Below are 27359 nucleotides of genomic sequence, written 5' to 3' on the forward strand. Positions count from 1 at the left end.
GGTTTGATAACACTCATGCTTACTTTGGTTTATTCAGTCACATAATGGAAATATTAGTGGTGATATTCCATTTCATATTAAGCCCCACTGGATAAAATTGGTGACAATAAATATTACTACTTTGGCCTTATAAAATGCTTTACATGGATAGATAGCTAAGTGCATCCATGATGCAGGTAGAATGATTGATTGCATTTTACAGATTGTGGGGAGTGAAGCACAGTGTCAGAATATGCTGGCAGAAGTGAGACTAGAACTTGTCCAACTCCTAGGACCATTTAGTGTCTGACTCTGGTGCCTCTGTTTACATGTTTGATTGCATAACCCCATGATAGCATGTTGCCATGTAATTTGATATTTCATAAATCTCTGATAAATGCTGTGTTCACTAGTGGAGGGTGGTTTTCTTTTTGAAATCTCAAATCAATGTATTCCTGTCTGAAAGCTCTATCAATCACACTGGGAAAAGGACTGTCCATTATGCTACAGATTCCATGACTGCTACTTCAGACTAGCATCTCAAAATTCAGCTTGGTGCTATGTTTATAGGAAATCCCAGTGTTGGTGTCTCAGTGATTTTTAGACTGAACTGTACAGCTCTGACCCTTAACTTTTTGCTCTTCTGTCCATGTTTAGGTTGTTTCAGTCAGTTGCACAGTGCTGCATGGGGCAGAAGCAGGCACAGCAAGTGATGGAAGGCACTGGTGCCAGTTAGATGAACTGCATCTTGTATTGTAAGCGTGCCAGCCTGGAGGTCCCCTTCCCATCAAACTGACAGAAGAATCCTTCAAGCTCTTCCTGACCTTCCCAGCCCCTCGATTTGGGTACACACAAGCCTTTGGGTGAAAGTCTGTGTGGGCATGTTCCAAAGTTTAAAGCAAAATTTTGACTCTTGGCCAAAATTTAGAAGATGCTGTGAATATCATTTTGAACTAGTGTAAATACATGGAATCGAAACGTTTGTCTGGACTTCTTGGGTTTGTGCAAATTGTGTTAAAGGCAGGTGGATAACTGGTGCCTGTCCAGCTTGTAATAAAGGGGCAGCTGCTGATGCCAAGCACTTGTCTAGGGCAGACCTCCTTGTCCTGACATTCCTGGACTCCCAAAGAATATTGAAAAGCCAGTTTTAAATATTATGTAACTTATTTTTTTTCTTTGTGGATGGGGGACCTTTAAATCACTAAGTTGTTTAAAAAAAAGAAGTGGATGTGTTGGGATATGGGAATACTATGGAAGGTGGGAGGGAGGGATTGGGATTAAGGTCTAGTGTTGCTTCTCCCTCCTGCCCCCCAATCAACTGCTTATGGGGGGGGGAAGTAGCCTTCAGAGCCTGCCTCCTTTCTGTTGGATAAGATAAACTTCAGGCCCTTCGGGAGAGGGTCAGCTGTTTTTAGTAGAGACCTGGCCTATAGCTTTTTTTTTTTTCCTCTCCCTGACACTTGTAAATTTTTGGAAGGGGGGAGCTAAATCTAGAACTGTCCCCCTGCGGCCACACAGCATACGTTTGTAAAAAGAACAAAGGACCAATACAGCCCATTTTGTAAGGATTTTGAATGTTTTGTAAATGTATTGGTCCATGTGTTGTATTTTGTAGCCTTTCTAGTTCTTGGGCTTTAGTTCTCCCACTTCTTGTATGTATGCATCCTGTAGTTACACATTAAAGTCATGACATGCAGCAAGTGCAGCTCTGTGTATTCTCTCAAGTACCATGATGCTGGTTTTTCAAAGTTCTGCTCATTGACTTGAAATACATTATCGTACAATACCACCTGGGCCAGGCCCCTTAGACACGACATTTACTTGAATTCACTCAAGTTCAAACCATGTTTGTAACTCCACTCTCAAAGGAGAGGAGGGTAGTGTAACACTAGTGAGACTCTTCAGGTTAATCACATTCACATGCACAAATGATGCCATTAGCACGTTGTCAAAGCATCCAAACTTGAGCTCTGGATATTTCCCTGGCTAGATTCGCCTCAGCTGGAGAGGCTGTGTGTTAATATAGCATTATGGGAGAAAAGAGAGTGGATAAGACAACTGAGCTACAATTTAATTCTTGGTGATCAAATGCATATAATTCCTGCATAAATCCCCTCAAAGGAATCTGATCTTAGTAATTAAGTCAGCTACACATTAATGATACTTAATAGGTTGGCTTTCATCCATCAAGGTTCAGTTTGACAACTTCAGTGCTCCAGATGCAGGGCCTGCATGCTTCAAAGGCAAATAATCTCAAATCAAAAAGGTGCTAAGACTTAAAAGGCTTTTTCCCCCCTTTTTAGCTTGCTTTATATATAAGGGAGAAAGCATGTTTGCTTGTCTCATATCAAAAGTTACCTACAAAGGTAAGATGCCTGTTTATTTACAATTTATGAAAGACTGGCCATCAACAGAAGCAGCAGCCCTTCAAATGAATATTGATAAAGCACTGTGGCCATTTTCCTGTTCTGAAAGGAATTTGAGGATTTCAGTAACTCAGACATAGGTTAGGGGTTCGTTACTTAGGTGGGTGAGTGAAATTGTGACCTGCATTGTGCAGGAGGTCAGATGAGATGATAATGGCCCCTTCTGACCTTAAAGTCTATGACCTTCATGTAAAAATGCCCACTTACCTTTTAAGAAAAACCTCCACTTGGTAGCCTGCAAACAAGTACATGTTCATCTCAATGTTATCTCCCTTGGCAGCACACACAAACTAGAGCCAAGGATCTAACCATGGTGAACTTCAGCTGAAGGTGATGAGAGGCCTTATTAGTTATTAGCAGGGATCCTACTTTATAAAGAAAATCCATTTTTCCATGATTAAAATGTAACCTGACAGCAGAAGCCCTCCCCCATTCTGTGTTCCCCATGGTAAATGAATTTCTAGGATACCTGGTTATTAGTTGCAGATAGAAAAACCCTAGGTTCCCTTTTTCTTTTAGCTTGGTCTGCAGTAGGGTTTTGGATAACAGCATCTGTGCTGCTGGGATCAACTAACTTAGTTACGCAGTTCAGCTGTAGCAGCCCATATCAAAACTGAACTAAACAGTCACTGAAGGGACAGGCCAGATGCCCTTCAGCATAATTAACACTGTCTGGTTTCTCTCAAGCAATGCCTCAAAAGGCTGAGCCTGTTCCTACAAAATTGCTTAAAGCTGGCAAAGCAGAATGAGGGAGAGCACCCCCAACTTCACTGCTACCAGGCAAAAGGCTTCCTTCCCTCTAGTAAGCACGTGTATTAGGGTCTTGCCATGCAGTGAATTCTAGCTGTAGGTAAAGGAAGCAGATCTGTGGCTAGAGCCAGGGCAATGCAACCATGGCTTAAGACCTGCTAGCCAGCAGCTGAAGTGAAAAGCTCACTGCCCCAAATCATCAACTGCTGCAACACTTCCAATTGGTGGGAGAAATGCAAGCCCATCCTCCACCCCCTGCCTACTTCTACAGTGGTGAATAAGGGGAAATCAAGGACTTGCACTTGTCCAGTTGATAGCCAAGTGATTGACTAAAACAAGGGTCAGCAACCTCTGGCATGCCAGGCCTTTTTACCTGCCATGCCTGCATGTTCGGCTGATCACAGGTCCCGGGGGCTGTGCTTTGCTGCTCCAGGCCAATGGGGGTGGCAGTGCAGGCTGAGGGAGGTGCTGGCTGCCCCCATTGGCCTGGAGAAGTGAACTGTGGCCAGTAGGAACTGCGATCAGCCAAACAAACTGGCCCACCCTGGCAAGCCACCTGCCAGAGGTTGCTGAACCCTGGACTAAAAGGAAAGCAGAAATACCCATTGAAAAGACCACAGAAGATGCATGCAAAAGCTCTGGTAAGTAAATCTTACTGCAGCTGATCTCTTCCCTGTGTGACTTGTCATACCTTTATTTTAGCAAACAGAAAACTACTCTTCCCCTCAGCCTGCAGCATCAACAGAGCAGGGATTAAGGAACAGGGAATGGAGTCCTGCTCAAAGTGAGGTACAGATTCCTTGGCTTTCATAAAGGGCATAAATGGGCCTGCACAGCCTTTAGTATTAAGAGGCAAGGGGGGAAAAAAACCCCATTTCACTAAGGAATCAGAACCCTTTTAAATTAAAAAAAAAAAAAGATCAGCACCATTTTTAGGAATGCAAATAACTAGGCCACATCTTTTTCCTCTGAATGACTTGAGAGGTACCTACCTTAACCTAGGGAATTCCATGCTGTCTCTTCCAGAACAGGCTGTAGAACTCTGGGATCTTAAGATTCTGGCAGTGACCATCCAGGCCTCTAGAAAGTGGAGCAATTCCCAAAGACAACTTGCATTGCTAAGTATCCCTTACCTACTGCATGGCAGAGATGGCATGGCACAAATCCCTGGGCTGCTGACTTTCTAAGGAGAAAGGCAGATAAGCAAAATAGCCCCCCATCCTCCCTCACTGTTGGGACTGAACTCTAATACCACAGAGGAATTCTTGCCATCTCAGAACCAGGTAAAAACCATCCTGTCACGTACTGGCCAAAAAAGTGCATAACACAAACATGGGCTTTTAGCACTGATTAGTCTCAGTTGCACTGCCAAACACCTCAGCTTTACCTACAGCAAAATTGAGTAACAATATGATGCTAGCTGATGGCTTGTTGCTTGACCAGATGCAGAATAAAGTCCGAGGGAGAGAACTGAGCCAACTCTCTAGCAGATCCAGGGTTCTGAAACATGCTATCTTTAGTCAGAAGCTTAGGAAAAATCTGCAGCCCTACTCAGGCTTTGAACAAGTTACTAGCAGAGCTGGGCTGCAGTCACAGCTGCTTACAGCATTTGAAGGCTGTTGGAGTTTTCCATTAGTAGAACATCCTGCTGTTGACTAGAGCGAGCATCATCTTAGATGCTTGTGACAGTGCATGAGGAGAACCACGTCAAGGTGTTATCCTTGCAAGGATAAAATCAGTGTTCTGTGACAACTGGTGTCTGAGGGGTGCGGTCAGTACCTTCCCTACAACACTCCTCAGTCAATATTAGCATGGCTAGAGTGGGTATGCTTCCTCCTTAACTCTCACCCCTGTTGGGCCTTAAACCCAGGGAGAACCCTCCTGCATGTCACACAGTTGAAATTTAATGAACAGACTTTTCCCTCCCCAGTAAGACAGGTATGTAATTTATAGAAAGTCAAGAGGTAGATGAAAAGCCACTACAGAAATATCAGGAATAACTGGGTCCAAATCAACTCTCACCCTCTGTTCTTCCTGAACACAAGTGGCCGCCCCATCCATCCCGACAGAGGGGGGTGAGAGCGCAATGTTTGCTTTATACAAAGGCTGCAATTCCCAGTTCAGCCTCTGCTAGCTTGTCAACTCCAGCAATTGGTGCAAGATCCTCTTCTGCCCATAGCGCACTTGCAAGGCCTGCTGCTCTCTTGGGCTTAGTTTGCCATAAGCCACCTTGTCATTTAGCAAGTCCTGCTCTGCTTTCAGGTCTGAGCGGTAAGACTCCAGTGTCAGCAGCGCACTGTCACGGAGAAGCTTCTTCCATGAGGCTTTGAGTCTGGGTATTGTCTCGTTAGACAAAGTAAGGCTCTCTTCATCCTCTGTGTCTTCTTCCCAGCCCTCATGCTCTTTAAACTCTTTGAATTCCTCTGCAGCCATACACAGCACCTACAACCAACCACACAGATACCTAGTCATTATCTCAGGCAGTGACGCATGACTAAGGCTGAACAGAATCAAGGTCCCAATTTTCAGCTACTGAACACTGGGAGGGGAGAGAAGAAGAGAGAGAGAGAATCTCCACTGATGCTAGGAAAACACAATCGATTTGCAATGGGAATGGGCACTAAGGAGGTAGCAAATAACCAGTCAGCAGGATAGCAAAGCAGCTAGTTGGTTTAGTGGGGACATTTGGCCAAGACGCAAATGCGGAGCATGCTTTCTTCAGTACAGAATCTGATCTCCAGGGGCCTTAATTTCCCAGCAGTACTTAGTTTTATTGCAACACTGTCATAGTCCTGGAGGGTGGGGTGGGGGGAAAGGCTGGTGTGTTTCTTAAGGGTCCAGAAGCAGGGAATTTTAACATGAAAACAGATTCACAGTACAGCTGACTAACATTTAATCTCTTATGAGATGAGAGAGCTTTAAAAAAAGCAAGCAAATAAAGCAGCTCAACATTTAAGATCCCAATTTTCAGGGGTCTGTTTCCTAGTTTCAGTGCTCCTAGTGCACAGCTGGGGAGTGAAGGGGCCTTTTGGCAGGGTGTTAAATACTTCCCCCTTCCCAGCTAGCTTCATGGGGGCTGCCACAAGCACAGACCCTCCAATACAGTAACTCCTCACTTAATGCTGTAGTTACGTTCCTGAAAAATGCAACTTTAAGCAAAACAACATTAATTCTTAAGGGGGAAATTGGATTCACTTAACATTAAGGGTGGTGGGTGGTTATTATATAGATTGAACAGTATTAAATTGTTTAAAATGTATACTCAGTTATGATGATTGTGAAGTTTGGTTGAGGTGGTGAAGTTAAAGGGTGGGATATTTCCCAGGGAATGCCTTGCTCGCAGTGCTTCTCAAACGTTTGTACTGGTGACCCCTTTCACATAGCAAGCCTCTGAGTATGACACCCCCCCCCCTTATAAATTAAAAACACTTTTATAATGTTAAATATATAAAATGCTGGAGGCAAAGTGGGGTTTGGGGTGGAGGTTGACAGCTCACAACTCTCTGTTTGAGAACCCCTGGGCTAAATGATGAACTAGCACTCGGCTGAGCCCTCAAGGATTAACACAGCATTAATGTAACCTCTCACACATGGAGACAGAGCCAGACACACACTTTGTGTGTGGGAGAGAGAGATGCACACTGCCCCTTTAAGTAAGCTGACTCACTCTTATATGCATTGTCTTTTTAAGTGGATCAGGAAGTTGAGACAGTCTGGGGCAGCAGCTGCTGTGTCCCCACCCTGCTCTATATGGAAAGAAGGGGTAAGTAGGGGGAGGGGGACACTCTGCCATTAGCGTCTCCCCCCTGCCCCGCACAGCAAGCAGGCGGCTTGGGAAGCAGCTCCAAGGCAGCGGGCAGGAGCAGCACATGGCAGTGGGGGGAGGGATAGCTGCAATTGCTAGCCTGCTGCAGCACAGGGAACTTAGGGGAGCTGATTGGGGGGGGGGGCGCTACCGGTCCACCCTGGTTCCAAGCCCCCACCCACTAGCTGCAATAGGCTGCTCTTCCTGCAAGCAGTGGACAAAGCCAAGGTTAGAAGGCAGCATTGCACAACTTTAAAGAGCATGTTCCCTAATTGATCAGCAACTTAACATCGAAACAATGTTAACCGGGATGACTTTAAGCAAGGAGTTACTGTACTGATGGCCTGTGACTGCTCTCTCAGCCACACTAAAGATTACATTCAAAATGGATGCTGAAATACATCCTGGCATTAACAATACCATTAAATGCCACAGACAGCTTCTCTCTCTTGAAGAGGATCAGAGCACGGAGACTCAGCTACCCTAGGAAGCTCACACATCTCCTTCACGCTAGACTCTAACTTCACCTCCATATAATCCCAGAGCACCAGACTCCATCTTTGCGATTAAACCCTTGCTCCTCCCCGTTCTGAGTAAAGCTCTAATCACAGGAAGGCAGAATTTCCCCAGCCCCTTTATTCTTAAAGGAGAAAAAGCCCCCCAACAGGTCAACATACAGTATTTATAAACTAAACTATTCCAGAGCAGCTCCATCCTCCTCGTGAGGCAGAGATTCTACCTGTAACCCCACACTGAAGGTACAACAGCACAAGTCAGCCAAGCCTTTGGAGAACAAGCCTCCATGGGGCAGGATCAGTACAGCCATCAGACATTGCACCACGCACCTTCAATGTCATGGAGAGCTCTTCCTCCGTCAACACTTCCTCCCAGCCAATCACAAAGGCTCCTTCTTCCCCCACCATCTCCAGCTGGCAAAGGAAATCCCACTGCTCAGAGACCAGCTGCCTCTCCGCTTCAGTACTGGCACCTGTTTGAGGATGACAGGAGAGAAGTCAACCACGCCCACTACACAAGGGGGGGAGGACGGACAAAACTCCGTAGAGCGAGACACAGGCCAAGACTTTCAAAAGCCACTAGCGAATTTGTACCCCAACTTGCAATGCCTTAGAGGCCTGATTGCCCCGAAGTGCTGAGCACCACACCCACTTAAAACCAAGAAGCAGTTTCAGGGACTGTTTCTAAAGCAGAGGCAGAGGCAGAGGTTGACTGTGGCTGCCTTGAAGCTCATCCCTGAGGGTAGAAGGAAAATGTTATGGGTGCTCCATGATGAGTGGTTACGAGAGGTTGGCTGCTACACGCTTTGTTTAAAGAGCTGCAGGTAAGGCCCATGGTCTCCTTCTACCAGAGTCATTCAGAATTAAGTTACCCGACCTCCAAATGCTACAAGCCACTCACCCTGCAGGGCAGCCCTGCGCACCGTCACCATCTGGATGTCGGCAGTGTCGTCCGTGTTGCCGGGGTAGGGCTCAGCAAAGCCGTACATGTGCAGGAGTTGCCAGTTGGCCATCTGGCCGTAGGTATTGAAGATCTCTTGGCCTTTGCTGATGGGCTGTGTTGTGACCATTTTCAAACACTCCTGTAGGCAGAGGGACGGAACAGGCACGAAAGTGAAGGCAGCGTCACGATACTCAAGAGTAAGAGATTCCGTCCTTAGGTGGCAAGTGCAGCCAAGTTCCCCCTGCCAGGACTGCAAGGGAACTAGGCCTTGCTGGCTCCCCACAATGGCCCTTGCGCAGGAGAGAGTGTGATTCTGGGACACACCAGGAAATCCCATTGCCTGGCAAACACAGGCGGGTTTCTCCTTGTCCCATCCAATACCTTGTGCAATAGGCTGACCTGGGAGAGCCAGTGTCCCTGGCAAACACAGAGGTGAGTGTAACATTAGCCGCTACCGCTCAGTCTCCGGTCCTGCTCCTGTCACGTAAAAGTACCTTGGTGGCCACCACGCCCTTTTCCCCCACCCTGAGTCGCTGGGCTGGGGGAGTCTGCCCTGCCATCGCCCGTGCTTGTTCTATGGCAAACAAGGACATCAGGCTTCAAAAAGGGTGAACAGGCTAGCATCATTCCCTCCAGGAAAATGTACCTCCCAGTGCTCAGGCCCTCGGCATGTCCTAGAGCCAAGCCCCCTATTTCCCAACGTGGAGGCACCAATTCCCCCCCGCAATCAGATTGGCACAGGCACACCCTGCTGCCCAGGCAGAACCCCTCTGGGCTTCACACGGGCAGACCTGGTCCTTGCACTGGGGGCCAGGAGCATGGAATCCCCAAGGGCGACTGTAGCCAAGCTTTACCTCTGCCACGCAGCAGCAATCCAGGTCGCCAGACATGGAGCTCAGCCCCGGGTAAGAGGTGAGGTGCTATGGGCTGTGGCAGGCAGGGCAGCAGACTGGATGTTTGAACAGTCCCCTACCTGGCTCTGGAATCTAGGAGTCTCAATGTAGAGCCAGGGCTGGGCTTTCTCTCCCACGCCCCTGTCAAAGGCCAGAGGGGAACCACACCAAAGCTGGTTGTGATCAGACAGAACCAGCTGGATGAGTAACAAGCCATGGCCAATGCCTAGGGATACACACTCGCCATTCATGCAGATCCCCACCTACTCACCAGGGAATATTCCAGGTTGGCATTGTGATTGGCCACGTGATTCAAAATGTCAGCCATGGGGACCATCATGGGTGGGTTGGGCTCCTTCTCATCCTCGTCTTCCTCGTCCAGGGGCTCCTGGAAGCTATTTGGGAGGAGAGGTGAGAACAAGCTGATTGAAGCAAAATGAAGCCGCGGCTCTTAGCCCACCCTGGGCCCGTGACTGCCAGGGGCTGGCTGGCTACCTTGGAGGGCACAGAGAAGTGTACGAAGTGAGCCCAGGCGGTGGCAGCGCCAGAGCCACCTCCTGCCAGGAGAAGCCTGGTGAGCTACAATCTAGCCCTCATGTCTGACTCCCCAAGGAGATTCCTCAGGCTCACCCAAGGAGGCTTCATTTCAGCCCCTCTGGATCCAGAGACATCTGCTGCGGAACTGCACCTCCCCATCTCACCTATAGGCCATGACGAACGCCACCAGGCTCTGGTACAGCTCCGGCGTATGCAGCTTGGGGTCAAAGAGGTCCAGGTGGGACTCCATGAAGGGCAGGATGATGGAGGTGTACTCCAGCTGGATGTTGGCCAGGTCTTTGTCCACCGCTTCTAGGATGCCAGTGCCTTGTAGGAGCCTCACCCTCTCTTCTTCAGGCCTGTATCAAGGGGCAGGCATGGCATGGATTATCCCCACCCAGGAAGGGACTGAATTAATATAGTTACCCTTGAGTCATGTCTCCTGGATCCTCAATGGCCTCCCGCTCTACTGCTGTCCGCATCTAGTTAGCCCAGACCCCAAGTTCAACCCACTGTAAACCCTGGCTAGCATTTAGGATGGGCAGCCACCTAGGCTGCCAACGTGTCTAACAGAACCAAGCTACATGCTGCTGACCCTTGGGGAAACAGCCAAAGAGGGCAGGAGGCACACAGCCAGGAGCAGAACCGAAGCCAGAACAGTGCTGTATCCCCAAGAGCACACCAACTCCCAGGAGCCAGCGCCCCAGTGGCAGGAGGGACCCGACGCCCAGGACTGAGTCTCGTGCAAGCTGCTGGATTTCTGCAGCCTGATGCTAGCGTGTGGTATAATCTTACCAGAACATGGGGTGATCCAGGCTGCTGAAGTCAGGCCAGAGTGAGAAGTAGGGACGCCAGTGGGAGTTGCTGGCCGTGTATTCATGCAGCAAAGACAGAAGGAGAGGCACCCAGCCAGACTGACTCTCCAGGGACGCTTGGTCTAGGGAGCCAAACACAGAGGAGACAGGAAGGAGAGGAGGGGAGGAACATGCTGAGATCCCAGGTCCTGTTATTCCTTCACTGGAGAGCCAGTGCCTTTGACTGTTAAGGACCAAAATCCCTGCACTGCTCCAGGCTCCCCGGCAGAAGGGGTGGTGGGGGTGAGTTGGGGACTCCAGACTTGCTACTCCCAGGATGGCAGAGAGACAGGAGGGTGGGGGTGGCTCTTCAACCAACAATCCCTTACCCCACTTGTTCGTTAGAAGCTCTGCAAACCACTGCCCTCTCCAGGTCTAGCTCAGACAACTCCCCAGCCCCATGAGGTTCCCCCATGCTACAGGCTGCCTGAAGCAGACGAGAGCACGTTGGCCAATGACTAAGGTCCGATTTGCTGCCCCTGAAATTCTCCAGACTCCTGCATATTAATCACTGGTCTACTCCCAGCAGGCGTGACCATAATGTTTTAGCCAATCTCCCTTTTCCTGCCTCAGCTGGACGAGAAAATGGGGGCCAACGTGGCAACAGAGCAGCCACGGGAGCAGGAGAAATCAGGAAAATCAAAGAACCAGGTTAGAAAAACTCTCAACTTTCAAGAACTTTGTTTCAACCTGGCAGCCAGCAGAAGTCAGCTGCAGGGCTCCTTAGCTCTACGCCACGTGTCCTGCTCTCGTACCTTTTTCCAAGAGGGACCGGATGGAGGTGGTGTGCTGGGACAGGAGCGCGGCTCTTGGAATGGTGAAGAGGACTTCTCCGATCTGGAGGTCCTCTCTGGCCAACAGGCCGTAGTCTGACACTGTGCCCTCTTTGCTCACGTAGACCTAGGAGAGATGTGGCTGTAAGGGCCTCTGGGGATCCCAGTGAAAACCTGCCTCTGGTGGGACAGCCGTGAAGGATTGCAAGGGAAATGAAGGCAAGAGGTCAGGAGAATAAATCCAAGCAGCATCCATGGAAGCCCAGACAGTTAGACTCATCCCTCACGTGGCCAAGGGATTTCCTGCCAACGTAAACAGGAGGTTGGTTTTTAAATAACAAACCTACAGCCAACCTGACGGCTGCACCCTTGCACTAGTGCACGTGAGAAGTAACTGGAAATCACCACCTCATAAGCCCTCACACTCAGCCTCGCTGTTTCCCTGCCCACCACTCCAACCTCTCCCCCGAGAACTTCCATGGATGAGTGATCACCCAGCCCTTGGAAAACCAGCCTTACCCTATCAGCCCAACGGGTGGCAGATACCCATACGCCACACTCAACCTAAGACCTCTGAACACTGGGACTCACACCTGGGTGAGGGTCACTCGATACCCGGCTTCCATCATCCGGATCCTCCTACCTTTGGGCTGAGCTCCAACCCGACTTTCTCACACCAGTCCAAGAAGCCAGAAAGGGGGTCAGCTCTGCCGTCCTCTGCAGGGCTGCCCCCTGCAGTCACCTGCTAACAGAAAGAGGGGTCAAGCTTAGGGAACAAGGACAGCTCAGGCACTAGAGAAATCTCACAGCAGAGGACGGAGGGAAACCCTGGAGGCCTCGTTGAGTTCCAGCCTGGGTAAATTACAACACAGAGGGAAGCACTAGGCTCCAGTGGATGGAACAACAGATCAGAAGTTAGGAGACCTGGGTGCTATTTCCAGCAAAGCCAGGCTCAGTCAGGCATTGGGCAAATCATTTCAATTCCCCTGGGCCTCACTTTCTCCATCTGAAATAGGGTGAGGCGGCTGCCTATCCATCTTTGTAAACTGCTCTGAAGTCTATGGACGGACAGAGTATTATTACTAGCTATCCCTATAGCTTCAATTGGATACCCTATTTCCTTCACTTCCTGTCTTAAACGGCTGCTGTGCACAGGTTACACATTGGTTGTGTTTCTGGGCAGAGATGGCCGCATTCCTGCGGTGAGTGAAGTGCTATGGGATGAAAGGGGATATTTATGTATGCGAGATCATCATCAGAAGACAGGCCAGTCAGTCATGCTTCTCTCTCCCAACACAGGCCCTTCTTTGCTGCAGCAAGGAAGAGTGACAGAAGACGGCTGTTCTCTGCTGTGGCCAGAAGATTTGAACTGGGAGGTAAAAGATCTCAGAAATGTTTACAACAGGTTTATTCACTTCTTCGGGTAGGTCTTCCATTCTGTGGCCCCATGCACAGGCAGAAGATTATTTGCTATTGCTCTTAGATTCAACAGGGCCCAGCATTCTTCCAGACTGTAACAGTTACTGTTACCCTTACCTGACATGGCAGCTCTCCCCGCCACTGGAGAATCTGTGCCCCAAAGGGAATAAAAACCCATCTCCCTCCCATGTTCTGTTGGTTGAATTGTCTTCCTGGTCAGACCAAGCCAGCCAGACCATGGAGGTTAAGTCCATTAATGGCTATTCGCAAGGATGGGTAAGGAATGGTGTCCCTAGCCTCTGTTTGTCAGAGGGTGGAGCTGGAAGGCAGGGGAGAGATCACTTGATCATTACCTATTAGGTTCACTCCCTCTGGGGCACCTGGCATTGGCCACTGTTGATAGACAGGATACTGGGCTAGATGGACCTTTGGTCTGACCCAGTACGGCCGTTCTTATGTTCTAAGTTTACATTACAGGAAAATGGCAAAAATCACCAAAGTATCATTGAAAGTTAGCATTTGAAACTGGACTGTTAATGAAAAAGTTAACCAAGTAGCAGGGAAAACAAAACAATCTGGGATTTCCCCCCCTCAATCAGAGCACAGAGCTCCATTTGCAAGCATTTGTGGGGCCATTATTGTCACTCACAATCACTTGGCTAGCCTGTGAAGGTGTCTAATCCTTTGCTAATCCCAAATGTTTCAAATTGCAGGGTGATCATTCTGGTCCAAGAGGTCATTCTAGAATAGTGTTACAAAGGGCCTGTCTACATTACTGCCTAAGTCAACGTAACCCCTGAGCGACGTACGTTCCATCACCGTAAGCGGAAATGTAGATACGCTCAAAGTGTCACTTACCCAATGAGGGAGCAGAAACAAGACTGCACACCCATTCATACAAGCCATTCATACAACACAAAACAGCCAATGGTAAAAGGGGACAGTTGGACCTTGCAAAGGGAATTAAAACCAACAGTAAAAGGTTCTATAGCCATATAAATAATAAGAAAACAAAGAAAGAAAAAGTGGGACCGCTAAACCCTGAGGATGGAATGGAGGTTAAGGATAACCTAGGCATGGCCCAATATCTGAATAAGTAATTTGCCTCACTCTTTAATAAGGCTAATGAGGAGCTTAGGGGTAATGGAAGGATGACAAACGGGAATGAGGATATGGAGGTGGATATTACCACATCTGAGGTAAAAGCCAAACTTGAACAGCTTAATGGGACAAAATCAGAGGGCCCGGACAATCTTCATCCGAGAATATTAAAGGAACTGGCACATGAAATTGCAAGCCCATTAGCAAGAATTTTTAATGAATTGGTAAACTCAGGGGTTGTACCGTACGACTGGAGAATTGCTAACATAGTTCCTTCTTTAAGAAAGGGAAAAAAGGTGATCCGAGTAACTATAGGCCTGTTAGTTTGACATCTGTAGTATGGTCTTGGAAAAAATTTTGAAGGAGAAAGTAGTTAAGGACATTGAGGTCAATGGTAATTGGGACAAATTACAACACGGTTTTACAAAAAGTAGATCGTGCCAAACCAACCTGATCTCCTTCTTTGAGAAGGTAACAGATTATTTAGACAAAGGAAATGCAGTAGATCTAATTTACCTTGATTTCAGTAAGGCATCTGACACGGTTCCACATGGGGAATTATTAGTTAAATTGGAAAAGATGGGGATCAATATGAAAACTGAAAGATGGATAAGGAACTGGTTAAAGGGGAAACAACAACGGGTCGTACTGAAGGGTGAACTGTCAGGCTGGAAGGAGGTTACTAGTGGAGTTCCTCAAGGATCGGTTCTGGGACCAATCTTATTTAACCTTTTTATTACTTACCTTGGCACAAAAAGCGGGAATGTGCTAATAAAGTTTGCAGATGACACAAAGCTAGAGGTACTGCTAACATCGAGAAGGACCGGGATATCCTACAGGAAGATCTGGATGACCTTGTAAACTGGAGTAATAGTAATAAGATGAAATTTAAGAGTGAAAAGTGCAAGGTCATGCATTTAGGGATTAATAATAAGAATTTTAGTTATAAATTGGAGACACATCAGTTGGAAGTAACAGAGGAGGAGAAGGACCTTGGAGTATTGGTTGATCACGGGATGACTATGAGCCGCCAATGTGATATGGCCATTAAAAAAGCTAATGCAGTTTTAGGATCATCAGGTGAGGTCTTTCCAGCAAAGATGAGGAGGTGTTAGTACCGTTATATAAGGGCTTGGCTACACTTGCAGGTGTGTAGCGCTGGGAGTTACAGCTGTCTTCGTACAGCTGTGTAGGGAAAGCGCTGCAGTGTGGCCACACTGACAGCTACCAGCCCTGCAGTGTGGCCACATTTGCAGTGCTGTTGGGAGTGGTGCATTATGGGCAGCTATCCCAGCTTTCAAGTGGCTGCAATGTGCTTTTCAAACGATGGGGGTGGGGTGGAGTGTGACAGGGAGCGTGGGGGAGACAGAGAGAGTGGATTTTTGGAGCCGACACTGTGTCAGCTCCCTGCCTTGCAAGTTCTAAGGACTGGAAGATACACAGCAAAACCTTCAATCATTTTAAAAGTTTTGACCCCTTCCCCCACCCCTCTCTTATTCACTAAATGCAAATAGCCTTCAGACCAGATAAGCAGCTGCTCCAAAACGGACTCTCCCCCCCCCCCATGTTGCTTCTCTCCTCAAGCAATCAAGCTGTGAACATTCCAAAGGAATTCCCCTGCCTGCCCCTGCTTGAGCAAACGAGCTGTGTTTGTTTTTTAGATAAGCAGCTCCGGAAGCCCGGAGTTCACAACAAAACAGCAGAGTGGCTGAACAGGCATTCTGGGATACCTCCGAATACCTCGGAGGCCAATTACAGCGCTTTTGGTGGACACACTTGCAGAGCAGCGCTGCATCACTAGCGCTGCAATCCTTATACCCCAGGCAGAGCAGGAGTACAGCCAGCGCTGCAGCCAGGGAGATGCAGCGCTGTATGTGCCTTGCAAGTGTGGACGGTGAGTAAGTTGCAGCGCCGCTGGTGGGTTTACAGTGCTGCAACTCTCCAGTGTAGCCAAGCCCTAAGGCACTGGTGAGACCTCATGTGGAATACTGTGTGCAGTTCTGGTCTCCCATGTTTAAGAAGGATGAATTCAAATTGGAACAGGTTCAGAGATGGGCTACTAGGATGATCCGAGGAATGGAAAACCTGTCCTATGAAAGGAGACTCAAAGAGCTTGGCTTGTTTAGCCTAACCAAAAGAAGGTTGAGGGGGGATATGCTTGCTCTTTATAAATATATCAGAGGGATTAATATTAGGGAGGGAGAGGAATTATTTAAGCTTAGTACCAATGTGGAAACAAGAACAAATGGTATAAACTGGACACTAGGAAGTTTAGACTCGAAATTAGAGGAAGGTTTCCAACCATTAGAGGAGTGAAGTTCTGAAACAGCCTTCCAAGGGGAGTAGTAGGGGCAAAAGACATATCTGGCTTTAAGACTAAGCTTGTTAAGTTTATGGAAGGGATGGTGTGATGGGATAGACTAATTTTGGCAATTAATTTTGGCAATTGATCTTTGATTATCAGCAAGTAAGTATGCCCAGTGCTCTGTGATGGGATGTTAGATGGGATGGGATCTGAGTTACTGCAGAAAATTCTTTCCTGGGTGCTGGCTGGTGAGTCTTGCCCACATGCTCAGGGTTTAGATGATCGCCATATTTGGGGTCGGGAAGGAATTTTCCTCCGAGGCAGATTGGCAGAGGCCCTGGAGGTTTTTTGCCTTCCTCTGCAGCATGGGGCACAGGTCACTTGCTGGAGGATTCTCTGCAGCTTGAGGTCTTCAAACTACAATTTGAAGACTTCAGTAACTCAGACATAGGTTAGGGGTTTGTTACAGAAGTGGATGGGTAGGATTCTGTGTCCTGCTTTGTGCAGCAGGTCAGACTAGATGATCATAATGGTCCCTTCTGACCTTAAAGTCTATGAGTCTATAACCTGTAACAAGTATTAGACAAATAGATTTGCAGAAATCAGGGCTGGTTCGTGACTAAGCTGCTAATTAAAGGGAGCTACTTTCCTAGTGAAAATTATTGAAAACCGTACCTAAAACCTGTATTCTAGAGTCAAGTTGCTTTGTTCAGGTGTTTTTCTGACTCACCAGCCCTACATATTTGTTGCTAATGTGAGCAAGGTGAAAAGGTCAGTCTGATTTCATTTTCAGATTTTAATCTTCATAAGACCAGCCATACTGGGTCAGACCAAAGATCCATTTAGCCCAGTATCCTGTCTACAGACAGTGGCAATGACAGGTGCTTCCGAGGGAACAAAGAGAACAGGGCGATTATTGAGTGATCCATTCCCGGTTGCCCATTCCAACCTTATGGCAAACAGAGGTTTAGGTAGACCCAGAACACGGGGTTGTGTCCCTGATCATCTTGGTCAATAGCCATTGCTGGACCTGTCCTCCGTAAACATATCTAATTCTTTTTTTAACCCAGTTATACTTTTAGCCTTCACAACATCCCTTGCCACCAAGTTCCACCGGCTGACTGTGCGCTGTGTGAAGAAATACTTCCCTTTGTTTTAAACCTGCTGCCTGTTAATTTAATTTGGTGACCCCGGGTTCTTGTGTTATGTGAAGGGATAAATAACACTTCCTGATTCACTTTCTCCACATCAGTCATGATTTTAGAGACATCCATCATCATCCCCCTGAATTATCTCCTTTCCAAGCTGAACAGTCCCAGTCTTTATAATCTCTCCTCATAAACTGTTCCATACCCCTCGTCATTTTTGTTGCCCTTCTCTGCGCCTTTTCCAATTCTAATCCATCTTTTTGGAGATGGGGCAACCAGAACTGTGCATGGTATTCAAGATGTGGGTGTACCAGGGATTTATATAGAGGTATTATATTTTCTGTCTTATTCTCTATCCTTTTCCTAGCGGTTCTTAACATTGTTTGCTTTTTTGACTGCTGCTGCACATTGAGCAGATGTTTTCAGAGAACTATCCACAATTCCAAGATCTCTTTCTTGAGTGGTAACAGCTAATTTAGACCCCATCATTTTGTATGGATAGTTGGGATTATGTTTTCCAGTATGCATTACTTTGCATTTATCAACACTGAATTCCATCTGCCATTTCCTTGCCCAGTCATCCAGTTCTGCACGATCCCTTTGTATCCCTCCCCAGTCTGCTTGGGACTTAACTATCTTGAGTAATTTAGTAGCATATACAAACTTTGCCACCCCACTGCCCAGCACCCATCTCAGATCTTAGATTCAGCCTTTAACCCACTTGAAGTAGATTTTAAGTTAATGAAGGCAGGGGCTGACTCTTTGCTCTCTCCCGTAGCCCCGATAACAGTGACCAGCTGTTGGGTTAGTAAATCTCAATATACAGATTAAGAGCCAAGGCCCCCTACCCAAGTCAGATCCCCTTTCTGATAGAGATGGATTCAGCTACCCACAGGCTTCCCCACCCTGCCTCAGTAATTACTGGCTGCAGCCGAGCCCGCCGCTCCCTCCTCGGCCCTGCCCAGCCGAGCCTGGGAGATCCGCTTCTTCCTCACTCCGGTGTAAACGCGTCTCACTCCGCAGTGGCCCCAGCCGGAGCTGAGCCCTGGGAGGAGCATGTGGAACAGGCACCTGCCCCTTTCACTGCTACCTGGGGAACCGGGACTGCCCCCCCCCTCCCGGGGCTTTTCCTTCAGCGGGAGTCCCCGGCATCTCTCGGGGGGGGGAGGGTGTCCCGCCCCACCCCACCCCACCCCACGGAGCTGGCTCGCTCCGGTCCCCCCAGTGCTGGAGCCGCCCATGACGGGGGGCCGGGTCCCGAGCCCCCAGAGGCGCGTCCCCCGCCCGCTACCTTGGGCCTCTTCGCCGCCGTCGCCATGCCCGGCCTCGGGGGTGGGACGGAGCCGCGTCCGCAGCGCAGAAAACAGGCGGCGGCCGCCCCTTCCACGTGGTTCCCCAGCACCCGGGGAGCCTTCCGGTCTGGGGCAGGCCACGCCCCCTTCGCTTACGGGGGCCGAGATGGGCCTACAGCTGCAGGCCCCGCCCCAGCCCAGCCCTAAGGGCTGCCTGGGGGCGAGGGGGCGGGGCTGTCCAATGACCCAGCAGGGGGCTGATTGTGTGCCAAGGGGGGGGGAGCTGGGAGAATGGGGCCAGGATCCCCCCCCCCCAGTAAAGTGCAGACTCCCTGGGGGGGCAGCAGCCAGAGGCAGCTCCTGGCCCTGGGGAGTCAGTGGGTCATTCTGGCAGGACAAACCCTTCCAGTGCTGGGCTGTGTGGGGTCCATGTGCAGCCCGTGGGGCCTGGGTGCGTAGGGCTCTCATGGGAGGCTCTCCCCAAAGAGCGCAGAGCTTTGGGAGTGCGGGGGGGGGCAGTGATTGCGGGGAGTGGGGAGAAGTGATGCCCCAAAGGAGCCTGTTTTCAGAGGGCAGGTGTTCAAGGCAGTCCAGCTGCTGGGCCCCTTGGAAACACTTGGCCTCAGTGTTCTGGTTTCAGAAGTTTCCAGATGAATTAAAATTCAACCCCTTTGCTGCTGCTGTTTGCAGTAAGAAGTGGGTGAAGTGAGCTAAATCCGTTCTCAGAGTGGGTGGTTATGAGAGCAGCCCAGCTGCCTTCCTGGGGTTGTGGCCGCACCCTCTAGTCACGGCCGCACCGACTAAAGCAGCAAAACCTTGGGCCCATCTTATTTGTTTCTCCTTTTAAGAAGTGGTGTCAGACACCCTGACCTGTAGCTGGGTGGATGCTACTGCTGGCTTGCTTAGCTTCAGCCATTTAGCCAAAGGAAGCAGAACAGGATGCTGTTGTCAATGGATTTAAAGGGAGCCTCTGAATGTCTACAGGGTCGGGCCTGCTGGTGAAATAGGCAGGGGAATGCCTAGTGCGTGAATACTACCAGAGCGTGTCAGGAGGTAGGTGGCTTTGCGTATGCCCGCTGGCAGAACTGTAGGGTTAGATGGGATCTGACCAGGGGTTTTGAGGAAGCCTGTGGAGAAGAGATCTGCAAAATCCTAGTGTGGCACCCTAACCCCTGGCCTATCCTTCCTTTACGTCCCACATTGCTTTGGAGGTGTCAGCAGGAACTGCGACCTACTACAGAAGGCCAAGTGTCAGATGCTAACTCACTTCTAGTGACAGTAGGAGAAAATAGCTCCCGGGCCATCCATAAGGAATATACATATCTGAGACCTGTCCTACTTGTCTCTGCCCTGGCCTTTCCAGCTCCCGTGTCAGAGTGAAGATCCACACACCCCATCACATAAGGGTACGGTATAATAAGGCTACTGAGACCAAGGTTCCCAATCCCATTCAATCCCTTATGACCCCGCTCACTCACCTTTATAGCATACATGTTGCTAAAATAGGAGCCTTATTCCAATGAAGCCCTTTTAGAGGGAAGGTGATGATTAGCCACCCCCCAAAGCTCTCTGAAGGGACCCCTCCCCCCCGCTCCCTGATAGGGAAACTCCAGGGCAGACAGAAGAGAACAAGGTTTCCTGTTTATTCTGAAAGGCTCCTAGCCAAACTCATTGCCAGTTTGGTTTTAGAGATACACAGGAACATGATGCATTTTGCTTCCCAACCCAATATGCTTGTGAAGGGCCGGATTCTGCTGCTGGGAATTCAGTGCCATTGATTTCCGTGGAACCAGGATTAAGTCAGATTTTAGAGACATGCCACAAGCGCTCTCTCTTTATCTCTTGGGCCTCTTGAACCCAGTCTGACCAGTCTAGATACTTCTCCAGAGTTGTTTACCTGCCCTGCAGTAATCACCCTCCCACCCCACATTTTGGTCCCTGCGAGGTTAGTACAAAGATACACATAACATTGAGAGATACAAAAGCAGGAAAGTCTGCTAGGTTCTTCTTAATGTCTTTATTAGTTTTTGACACAGTAATCCTTTCTACATCAATCATTTTTTGTTCCAGTTTATGTTTTTGTAGTCGTCTGTAAATACCATGGCATCAATGCAACTTTCTGAGCATCAACCATCTTAATGCACAAAAATATAAGGATTCACCTCATACAGAAGTCTGAAATTCAGTAAATTCCACCTTAACCAGGAAAAAAAAAACCTTAAAAACAAATCCAGAACAAAATTACAGCCAGAACACCATAAATGTTAAAACCACACATTTGTTACCAGTTGCTACAAGAACGAAAGAAAGGGGGGGGGAATCCAATATATATATTATGTATAGGTATTTATATATATTACCTGAAAGGACACACTAAAAAAAAAGAAACAAGAAAAATTGCAGCAGTATCTACAGTAAAAAGAATTCCTACTAGCTGTCAAACATTCACATTGAAATGTTCAGAAGGAAGCACACGGAAAAACAGAGTCCGGGACAAACTAATACACAACAGAGTTTCTAGAATGCTTGTGGTGATGTCCTACCATTTAAATGCACTATGTGTGTGTGGCGTGTGTGTTCTGTATTTATCCATACGGTAAGCAGAGGTCAGAGACGCACACTCTCCTAGCTAGCATATGCATGGAAGAGACAGTGTGTCTGGAACACCACGGGATGTTTAATGCTGTCTCTCTTTTTTATCTCTAATAGAATTTCTTCTTGCTGCTAGTATGATCAGCTTTGGATCTATTCCCTCCAGCTCCTAGTGTGGCAAGCCAGGCAGCTGAGGTGCCCTGTAGGGGCTGTGTGGTCACAAAGAGCCAGAATGGAAGTTGGGTGGGTCCAAGAGACTGGAGACCCAGCATCTGAGATGGCGCACGCTCAGTCCCTTCTTAACTGGCTCTGCAGTGAGCTGGCATTCACTGGCTGAAATGGCACAGAATGACACTGGATGTGTTCCTCATGGGCTTCTGTAGTCCCTTGGACTTCACCTTACGGTCCGTTTCCCCGCTCCTCTGGCCCAGGAGCAATGCAACAGGAAGGGGATGATTCTCAACCTGACACAGAAAATATGGCACTGCCATGCAGGCATGGCTCACGCCTGGGACCACTGGTTTGTGGCCTCCCTTGGCGACTCACTTTTGCCTGGGACATGGTGCAAGGAGACGATGGCTGATCCCAGGAATGTGTAAGGTCAGCTCTTGTTTCTCTCCCTGCCCCCCAGGGCTGGTTCTAGAGCCATGCAGAGGAACTGCACGCGAGCTGTACCCAGCTGATGCTGGGATGGGGTTTTGGGGGCAGAGCCCCACACCCAGGTGACCCTGCGGGGCTAACATGAAGTTTAGGCAGCCCTTACAATCAAAGTACATGGTAACGTAGCTCCCCTTACCCCAGATGCCCTCCCAAGCACTCCTCACCTTCTGCATACAAGCCACTGACAACCAAGAGAATCCCATCAGCAGGTGAGACTAGGGAAATTTCCACTCCCAACACACCAAACTAGTAAACCCTGGAACAAACTGGCTAAAAGCCATTTACCGGATGGAATCAAAAATGCTCAGCTGCATGTCATGGGCCCCATACTGCTAACAGCTCACAGAGATTCTCCTTTAGCTCGAGTGGGTAGGGCTGGGCTTTTGGAACAAGAGGATCTGTGGTCAGTTACCCACTGTCACCATGACAGTCTGAGCAGCCATACAGCACAGAGACCTGGATTTGTTATAGTGCAATTTGCATTCACATCCTGTGCACCAGACCCAAACCACACTCAGCCCCAGTCCCTCGGGACGGATCACAGACACGTAGAAACCTCACCAACTCGGACTGGATCAAGCCACAACACAGAGGAAGAACCAAGCCCTGGACAGCTGCTCAGCGTGGAATGCCAAGCGACAAATGAGTCCGACATAGTGAGAATGGGGCGTGTGGGGAGAGGTGTTGGTTCTGGGAGTTTCCAGTGGGATTCCCCCCAGAATGTGGGGGGCAAAACACTGACGCAGACTCAAATATCCCCGGGAAAGCTGGTACCCATTTGCCCTGAGTCCACTGTGCCAACCACAGCAACACTGGCATAACGCCGAGAAACAAGGCCTCACGCCTGCCTAGCAGTGGGCACAGGATGCCAAGCTCAAAGCCCAATTCACCTAGACTAACGGTAAACAGAACGAGCCAGGACAAATTACTGACTTAATTTAGCTAGTAAAAGAACACACGGTCAGCAGGAGAGGCGCATTTCTGGAGGCCATGCCGCCTGCTTGTGGTATGCACACAACACCCAATGAAGTCATGGCCCAGGCACATAAAGATGCATCACCCGTTTGCTAGAACTTAGCCCAGTTGTGGCAGGTGCTGTACAAACACCCTGGAAGATGCTTTTGTCCAGTGCTCAATTTGTGATGAAAGAGGTACCAGGGCTCAAGCAATGTTTTTACTTTCATAACTGACATGGCAAGCGCAGAAGTGCCGGGGCTCTGAACTGCCAAAGTTGGAGGTGCCAGGAATCAGCCCTGGCGAGCCTTGGCACAAATTAAGCCCTGCTTCTGTCCCTTGGGCAGGCTGTCCCCAGCACGTGGCCTGTAAATACTACAATCGTCCACCAACAGAACAATAGCAGCTGCCCCGTGAGCCTTTGGACCCTTCCTATAGGTTTCTGGAGCATCCGCTTCTAACAGCCTTTTTGGAGAGCAAGAACAGGCCTCACAAAGCCGCACAGGAACCTGCACAGCCACAGCCCTGTCATGGAAATCGCCACCCCCTGCGTAAGTTTCCTCCATTCTCTAGCCCCAACATCCTGCTCCTGGCAGCACTGCCAGGAGCCGGGATGGAGCTTTACCCTTCTGAGCCCTGGATCAGTATGGGAGGGAGGGAGGGGGAGGCGCAGAGACTGCTGAGGAGTTTAGTCTGTTTTTGGTTATGGTCGTTGATTGTCCTTCCAGCAAAAAGCAATTGTAAAGGAGACGTGTGTGTGCACAAGTCACAAGTGTACGCACGGGCAGCCTGGGCTCCGTCCTGCCATGGAGCACCTGGGAGCTTAGTTTATAGCACTGGCCCATGCGCGACTATCCATTGTTTCTAAATGCGTCCGGGGCACATTTAAGATCCTGTGACTTGCGCCCTTTATGGGAGCCAGAAAGGGCAGAGATTGCCGGGTCTCTTTAGTGCAGGTATTTCTTGGGACATTGTTATTTTTATTATATGTTTTTACAGCTCTCACTCCGGCAGCATTGGGGTGTTTGTGTCTTATAGGGGAGGGGCTAATGCCCAGTCCTCACGACATGTCACTTCCTGCCTTAAAACAATTCTACTTCCTGTTTTGGATGGACAGGCCAGAGGCCTAGAAAGGAAGGGCCCAGGGAGCCATTCTGCAGGACAGCTACCTTTCATATTGCTCTTTCCATGGCTAGGCAAATGCTTAGTTTTCAGCATGACCAGGATTAAATCCCAGTGGGCAGCAACATTTCAAAACCAGGATTTCTCAAGCCCTTTTTGTTTCTTCCTCCCCATCTCCCACATTAACCCAATGATGCATGGACACCACCTTGAGTATCACTGGGTAGCGATACCCAACAACATGGAGTCTTAAACCCATGTCAACACTGTGCGGGTCTTTGTTCCCCTCTAGTGGCTGAACCATTTATAGCAGTTTAGGAGTATACTATGGATAATTGAGGGGGTCTTTTTAGCTCAAGTGGTAGGGACTCATGCTTTTAGCTCTTGGGATCCTAGGTTCAATTCTCCCAGGAGCAGGTCAATCGGAAAAAAAAACGATGGTGGTGATCACTGGAAGGGAGGGGGCACGCTACATTTAACCCTTAGCAGTTTTATTTAAACAAACCAACCCAGATTGTTATGAACACCCCACCGCATGTGAAAGAATTGTGATGAGCCTTTCGGTGACCATGGACACATGCGGGATTACGTGCTTGCTTGAGCTTTCCTGCTGCTGGCCAATTCACTGACACTTCTCACCGGTGACCTTAGGAAACCAAGCCTTTGGCTAACAAGCTACGTAAGTGGCTGGGTGGAGCCAACACCCATTGCCTCCACCAAGAGCTCGGCTCAGGAGCCTCTCCCAACCAACTGCACGGAAGAACCCTATGGATCTGACCGGTGGAGAAATTTGTTACTGCTTGACTGACAACAGGATAATGTCACTAATTCAAAGTTGCAGCTATAGCTAGAGGTGGGCTGAACCGTCGGTCTTACAATGGTGCTCCCCCTTCCCCGGTTTTATGTAATATTAAAGGGGGGGGGAGAAACCTGACGAGAAAGAAAAAGAAATCCCAACATGGTAACTGCTGGGAGCCGAACAGGATGGCCGTTTGGATGGTGACTCAATGCAGAACGATGCTAAATGTCTCCAGTGGAGGAGGAAGAGGAGGAGGAGGAGACGGCGGAGGGACCAAAAACCTCAGCACGATACCTCCATGGTGTGGTTGATCTGCCCCATGGCCTCGCTGCTTTCCGAGTGGGTGCAGGCCCGGGGGCGGCTGCCATCCACCGAGCTGGCGCTGGTGAGGGAGGCAGTGCGGGAGCGGGCCAGCCGGGTCATGCTGGCTGAGGGCACTGGATTGGAGGGGGGGGAAAGAGATGGGGAGAGAGGGAGAAAAAGACGGTTAGGGATTTCACCCGGGGCCTGCAAGGACTCAAGCAGACATGATACACAAGCAAAGCCGACGCTGGTGAAGTGACAGGCTCTCCAGCCCGTCCAGTGAAGCGCTATTCTCTCAGCCTCTGCATACTGAGATGCCAGCTTCCAACTGCTCAAGCTTGAAGCATGCGGTGTTACAAGAGATGAGCTGCTACCAGCCTATGATGGAGGGCAGCGGGGGTCCATTAATCCATCTGTCACTGGGATGGTGTTTGAAGGGGAAGACTCCTGCTGCTAAGCCCAGATACGTTTGGAGCTGAGCACTCTAGACTGTGTGGGAACAGACTATTAGAGGGGCTACACCCCAGCCTCCAACAATTCCTGCTAGGAGTTTGCATGAGAGGTTTTAACACGTGATATTTTGCCCCTTTGGGCAGTCAGGTGTTCTAAAGACTGAGGATCTGGGCGTTAACACCCAACTGGTATGCTAGCTGGGCTGTGCGCACAGAGCCTCTGAGATGGCTGTGAAAATCCCCACGCACAAGAACGCCGGCATGCCACCGTGCACTCACGATGATCGGGGCTTTGGTGAAACATACCCCTCCTAGTGCAATGCACAAGGGGTGGAGACTTGTCTTGTGCCTTAAATGCAGGAGCAAGGAGGTTTCAGCCTTCTGCACTGCTCCACCCAGCTTTTCAATCACTGTGTGGTGCAATTTTACCCTATAGGGCATATTATCCACAAAGGAGACCCTGGGGGTTCTGCCTGGCACTGGAAAAGGGGAACACTGACTTGGAGCTGCTCCCTACAGAGAGGGTATAATAGGGGAGATCGTTCTGTGCTAAATGGACATGGGAAATGGGATCCTTCCTGTCCCCATCCTGTCAGACTGGGACCCCCCCAGAGCATATGTCAGAAAGGAGACACCCCCTGCAGCAATGAACTAGTCCAGCTACATTCTGTGAATGCAGCTTATTCCCAATGGATGTGGGAGTAAGAACTAAAGTGGGATGGAAACCACATTAGCCCACCTGTGCCCTTTGTCTACATCCGGGGGGCATGAAAGCAGGCTGGTCTCTCTCTAGCTCTCATGCACTAGCCCACTGCTGGATTTCAGAGTCACAACCCCCTGGGGAAAGCTGTAAGCCCACCACTCCCCCAACATCCAGCAGACACTCTTATGCCATGATGCTGTTCTGAGAGTCCCATTTGCATCAGGTTTTGAAAGCCAAGAAAAGCAGCTAATTATTCTCATGGTGGTGTTTCCACAGTCCCCAGCGCACCATTAGGTGGGCTCTGAATGCACTTTACCAGGACAGAACATCCCTAAATCTTGCCTGAAATAGGAAGCATGTTCGCCAGGACCCCTGCTGCAGCTGAGCCGGCGTCCTGGGCCGCAGAGCAGTCAGGAGGCAAAAGATCCAGTTCGGTGCAGCAGAGTCAAGGGAGGAGATCATCAGAGAACTGATTCGCTGCTGCAGTCCTGGCCTTTAGAGCAGCCAAGGGGTCTCCTCCCTGGTTTGGGGTCCCAGGTTAAGCAGCCTTCTCCCACCTCCCTGGGAGGGCATGGAGAAGCGGCACAGGAATGGTTCCAGGCCAGAGGAATCATCCCCTCCTCTCCCCACTAACACCTCTCCAGCCTTTACAAGCAGCTCAGGGCGGGTGTCAGGGAGGCAAGCAAGGGGCTCTTGGAAGTGAGGGGCAGTAGCCCTGGGACCCCTCGAGCCAGCCCACCTGCCAGGCTGCTTCTCCAGTGCAGGTGGGGGCAGCAGCCTGTACCCAGCCGGGGAAACATGTAGCAGTCCTGAGCTTCCCAGCCGTGCTCCCACCCTTACCACCAACGCACAAGCAAAATCCACAGCTGGCCGCTAGCCCCGGCAAACGGAGCACCCAGCAGCACCAGGTGCCACAGCAGCACCAGCCACTGCCAGCAGCAGGAGTGGAGAATGCTGCCATGAACAGGTGCCCCTTAGTGCCTATTCCCAGCTGCAGGTAGAGATCCCAAGGGGTCGGATTCCAAGCAGGGAGG

The 27359-nt window shown here is 49.5% G+C and overlaps 3 protein-coding genes across 22 annotated transcripts in view; 1 reads left to right on the forward strand and 2 right to left on the reverse strand.

The window, feature by feature from the left end:
- CNOT1 (CCR4-NOT transcription complex subunit 1) overlaps positions 1 to 1674 on the forward strand; it is a 107772-nt gene extending 106098 nt beyond the window's left edge. For all 11 annotated transcript variants that reach the window (XM_030582238.1, XM_030582237.1, XM_030582239.1 and 8 more), the window contains one exon: positions 637 to 1674. In XM_030582238.1, the coding sequence (XP_030438098.1) occupies positions 637 to 715 (79 nt within the window). In that variant the 3' untranslated portion in view covers positions 716 to 1674. The remainder of the gene's footprint in view (positions 1 to 636) is intronic.
- On the reverse strand, positions 1635 to 18841 carry SETD6 (SET domain containing 6, protein lysine methyltransferase). 6 transcript variants are annotated; one of them, XR_004002867.1, is made up of 11 exons: positions 18740 to 18840; positions 12119 to 12220; positions 11458 to 11602; positions 10644 to 10785; positions 10013 to 10207; positions 9583 to 9706; positions 8377 to 8557; positions 7806 to 7948; positions 4148 to 5597; positions 2613 to 2640; positions 1635 to 2214 (listed from the first exon to the last, which is right to left on the reverse strand). XR_004002867.1 is itself a non-coding variant. In XM_030582255.1 (9 exons), exons 1-9 carry the CDS (start codon positions 18764 to 18766, stop codon positions 5286 to 5288), a joined length of 1368 nt encoding a protein of 455 aa, XP_030438115.1. In that variant the 5' UTR covers positions 18767 to 18841; the 3' UTR covers positions 1635 to 5285. The 6 variants fall into 6 exon arrangements, 2 of the variants coding, with proteins under 2 accessions (XP_030438115.1, XP_030438113.1); XR_004002868.1 differs by lacking the exon at positions 2613 to 2640; XR_004002866.1 differs by having other exon boundaries at positions 1635 to 2640.
- A 1900-nt stretch (positions 18842 to 20741) lies between these two features.
- The window catches only part of NDRG4 (NDRG family member 4), a 91556-nt gene continuing 84938 nt past the window's right edge, over positions 20742 to 27359 (reverse strand). For all 5 annotated transcript variants that reach the window (XM_030582258.1, XM_030582256.1, XM_030582257.1 and 2 more), the window contains one exon: positions 20742 to 25304. In XM_030582258.1, coding sequence (XP_030438118.1) covers positions 25073 to 25304 — 232 coding nt within the window. In that variant the 3' untranslated portion in view covers positions 20742 to 25072. The remainder of the gene's footprint in view (positions 25305 to 27359) is intronic.

This window comes from Gopherus evgoodei, chromosome 12, assembly GCF_007399415.2.
Source record: "Gopherus evgoodei ecotype Sinaloan lineage chromosome 12, rGopEvg1_v1.p, whole genome shotgun sequence".
Taxonomy (NCBI): Eukaryota; Metazoa; Chordata; order Testudines; family Testudinidae; genus Gopherus; species Gopherus evgoodei.

Coding starts and splice junctions, on each gene's coding strand:
- SETD6 (XM_030582253.1), bottom strand. CDS start 18,766: ATGGCGACGGCGGCGAAGAGGCCCAAG. Junction 11,603..12,118: donor GGTTGGAGCTCAGCCCAAAG/GTAGGAGGATCC, acceptor CATCTCTCCTAG/GTCTACGTGAGCAAAGAGGG. Junction 5,598..7,805: donor AGCTCTCCATGACATTGAAG/GTGCGTGGTGCA, acceptor GGTTGGTTGTAG/GTGCTGTGTATGGCTGCAGA.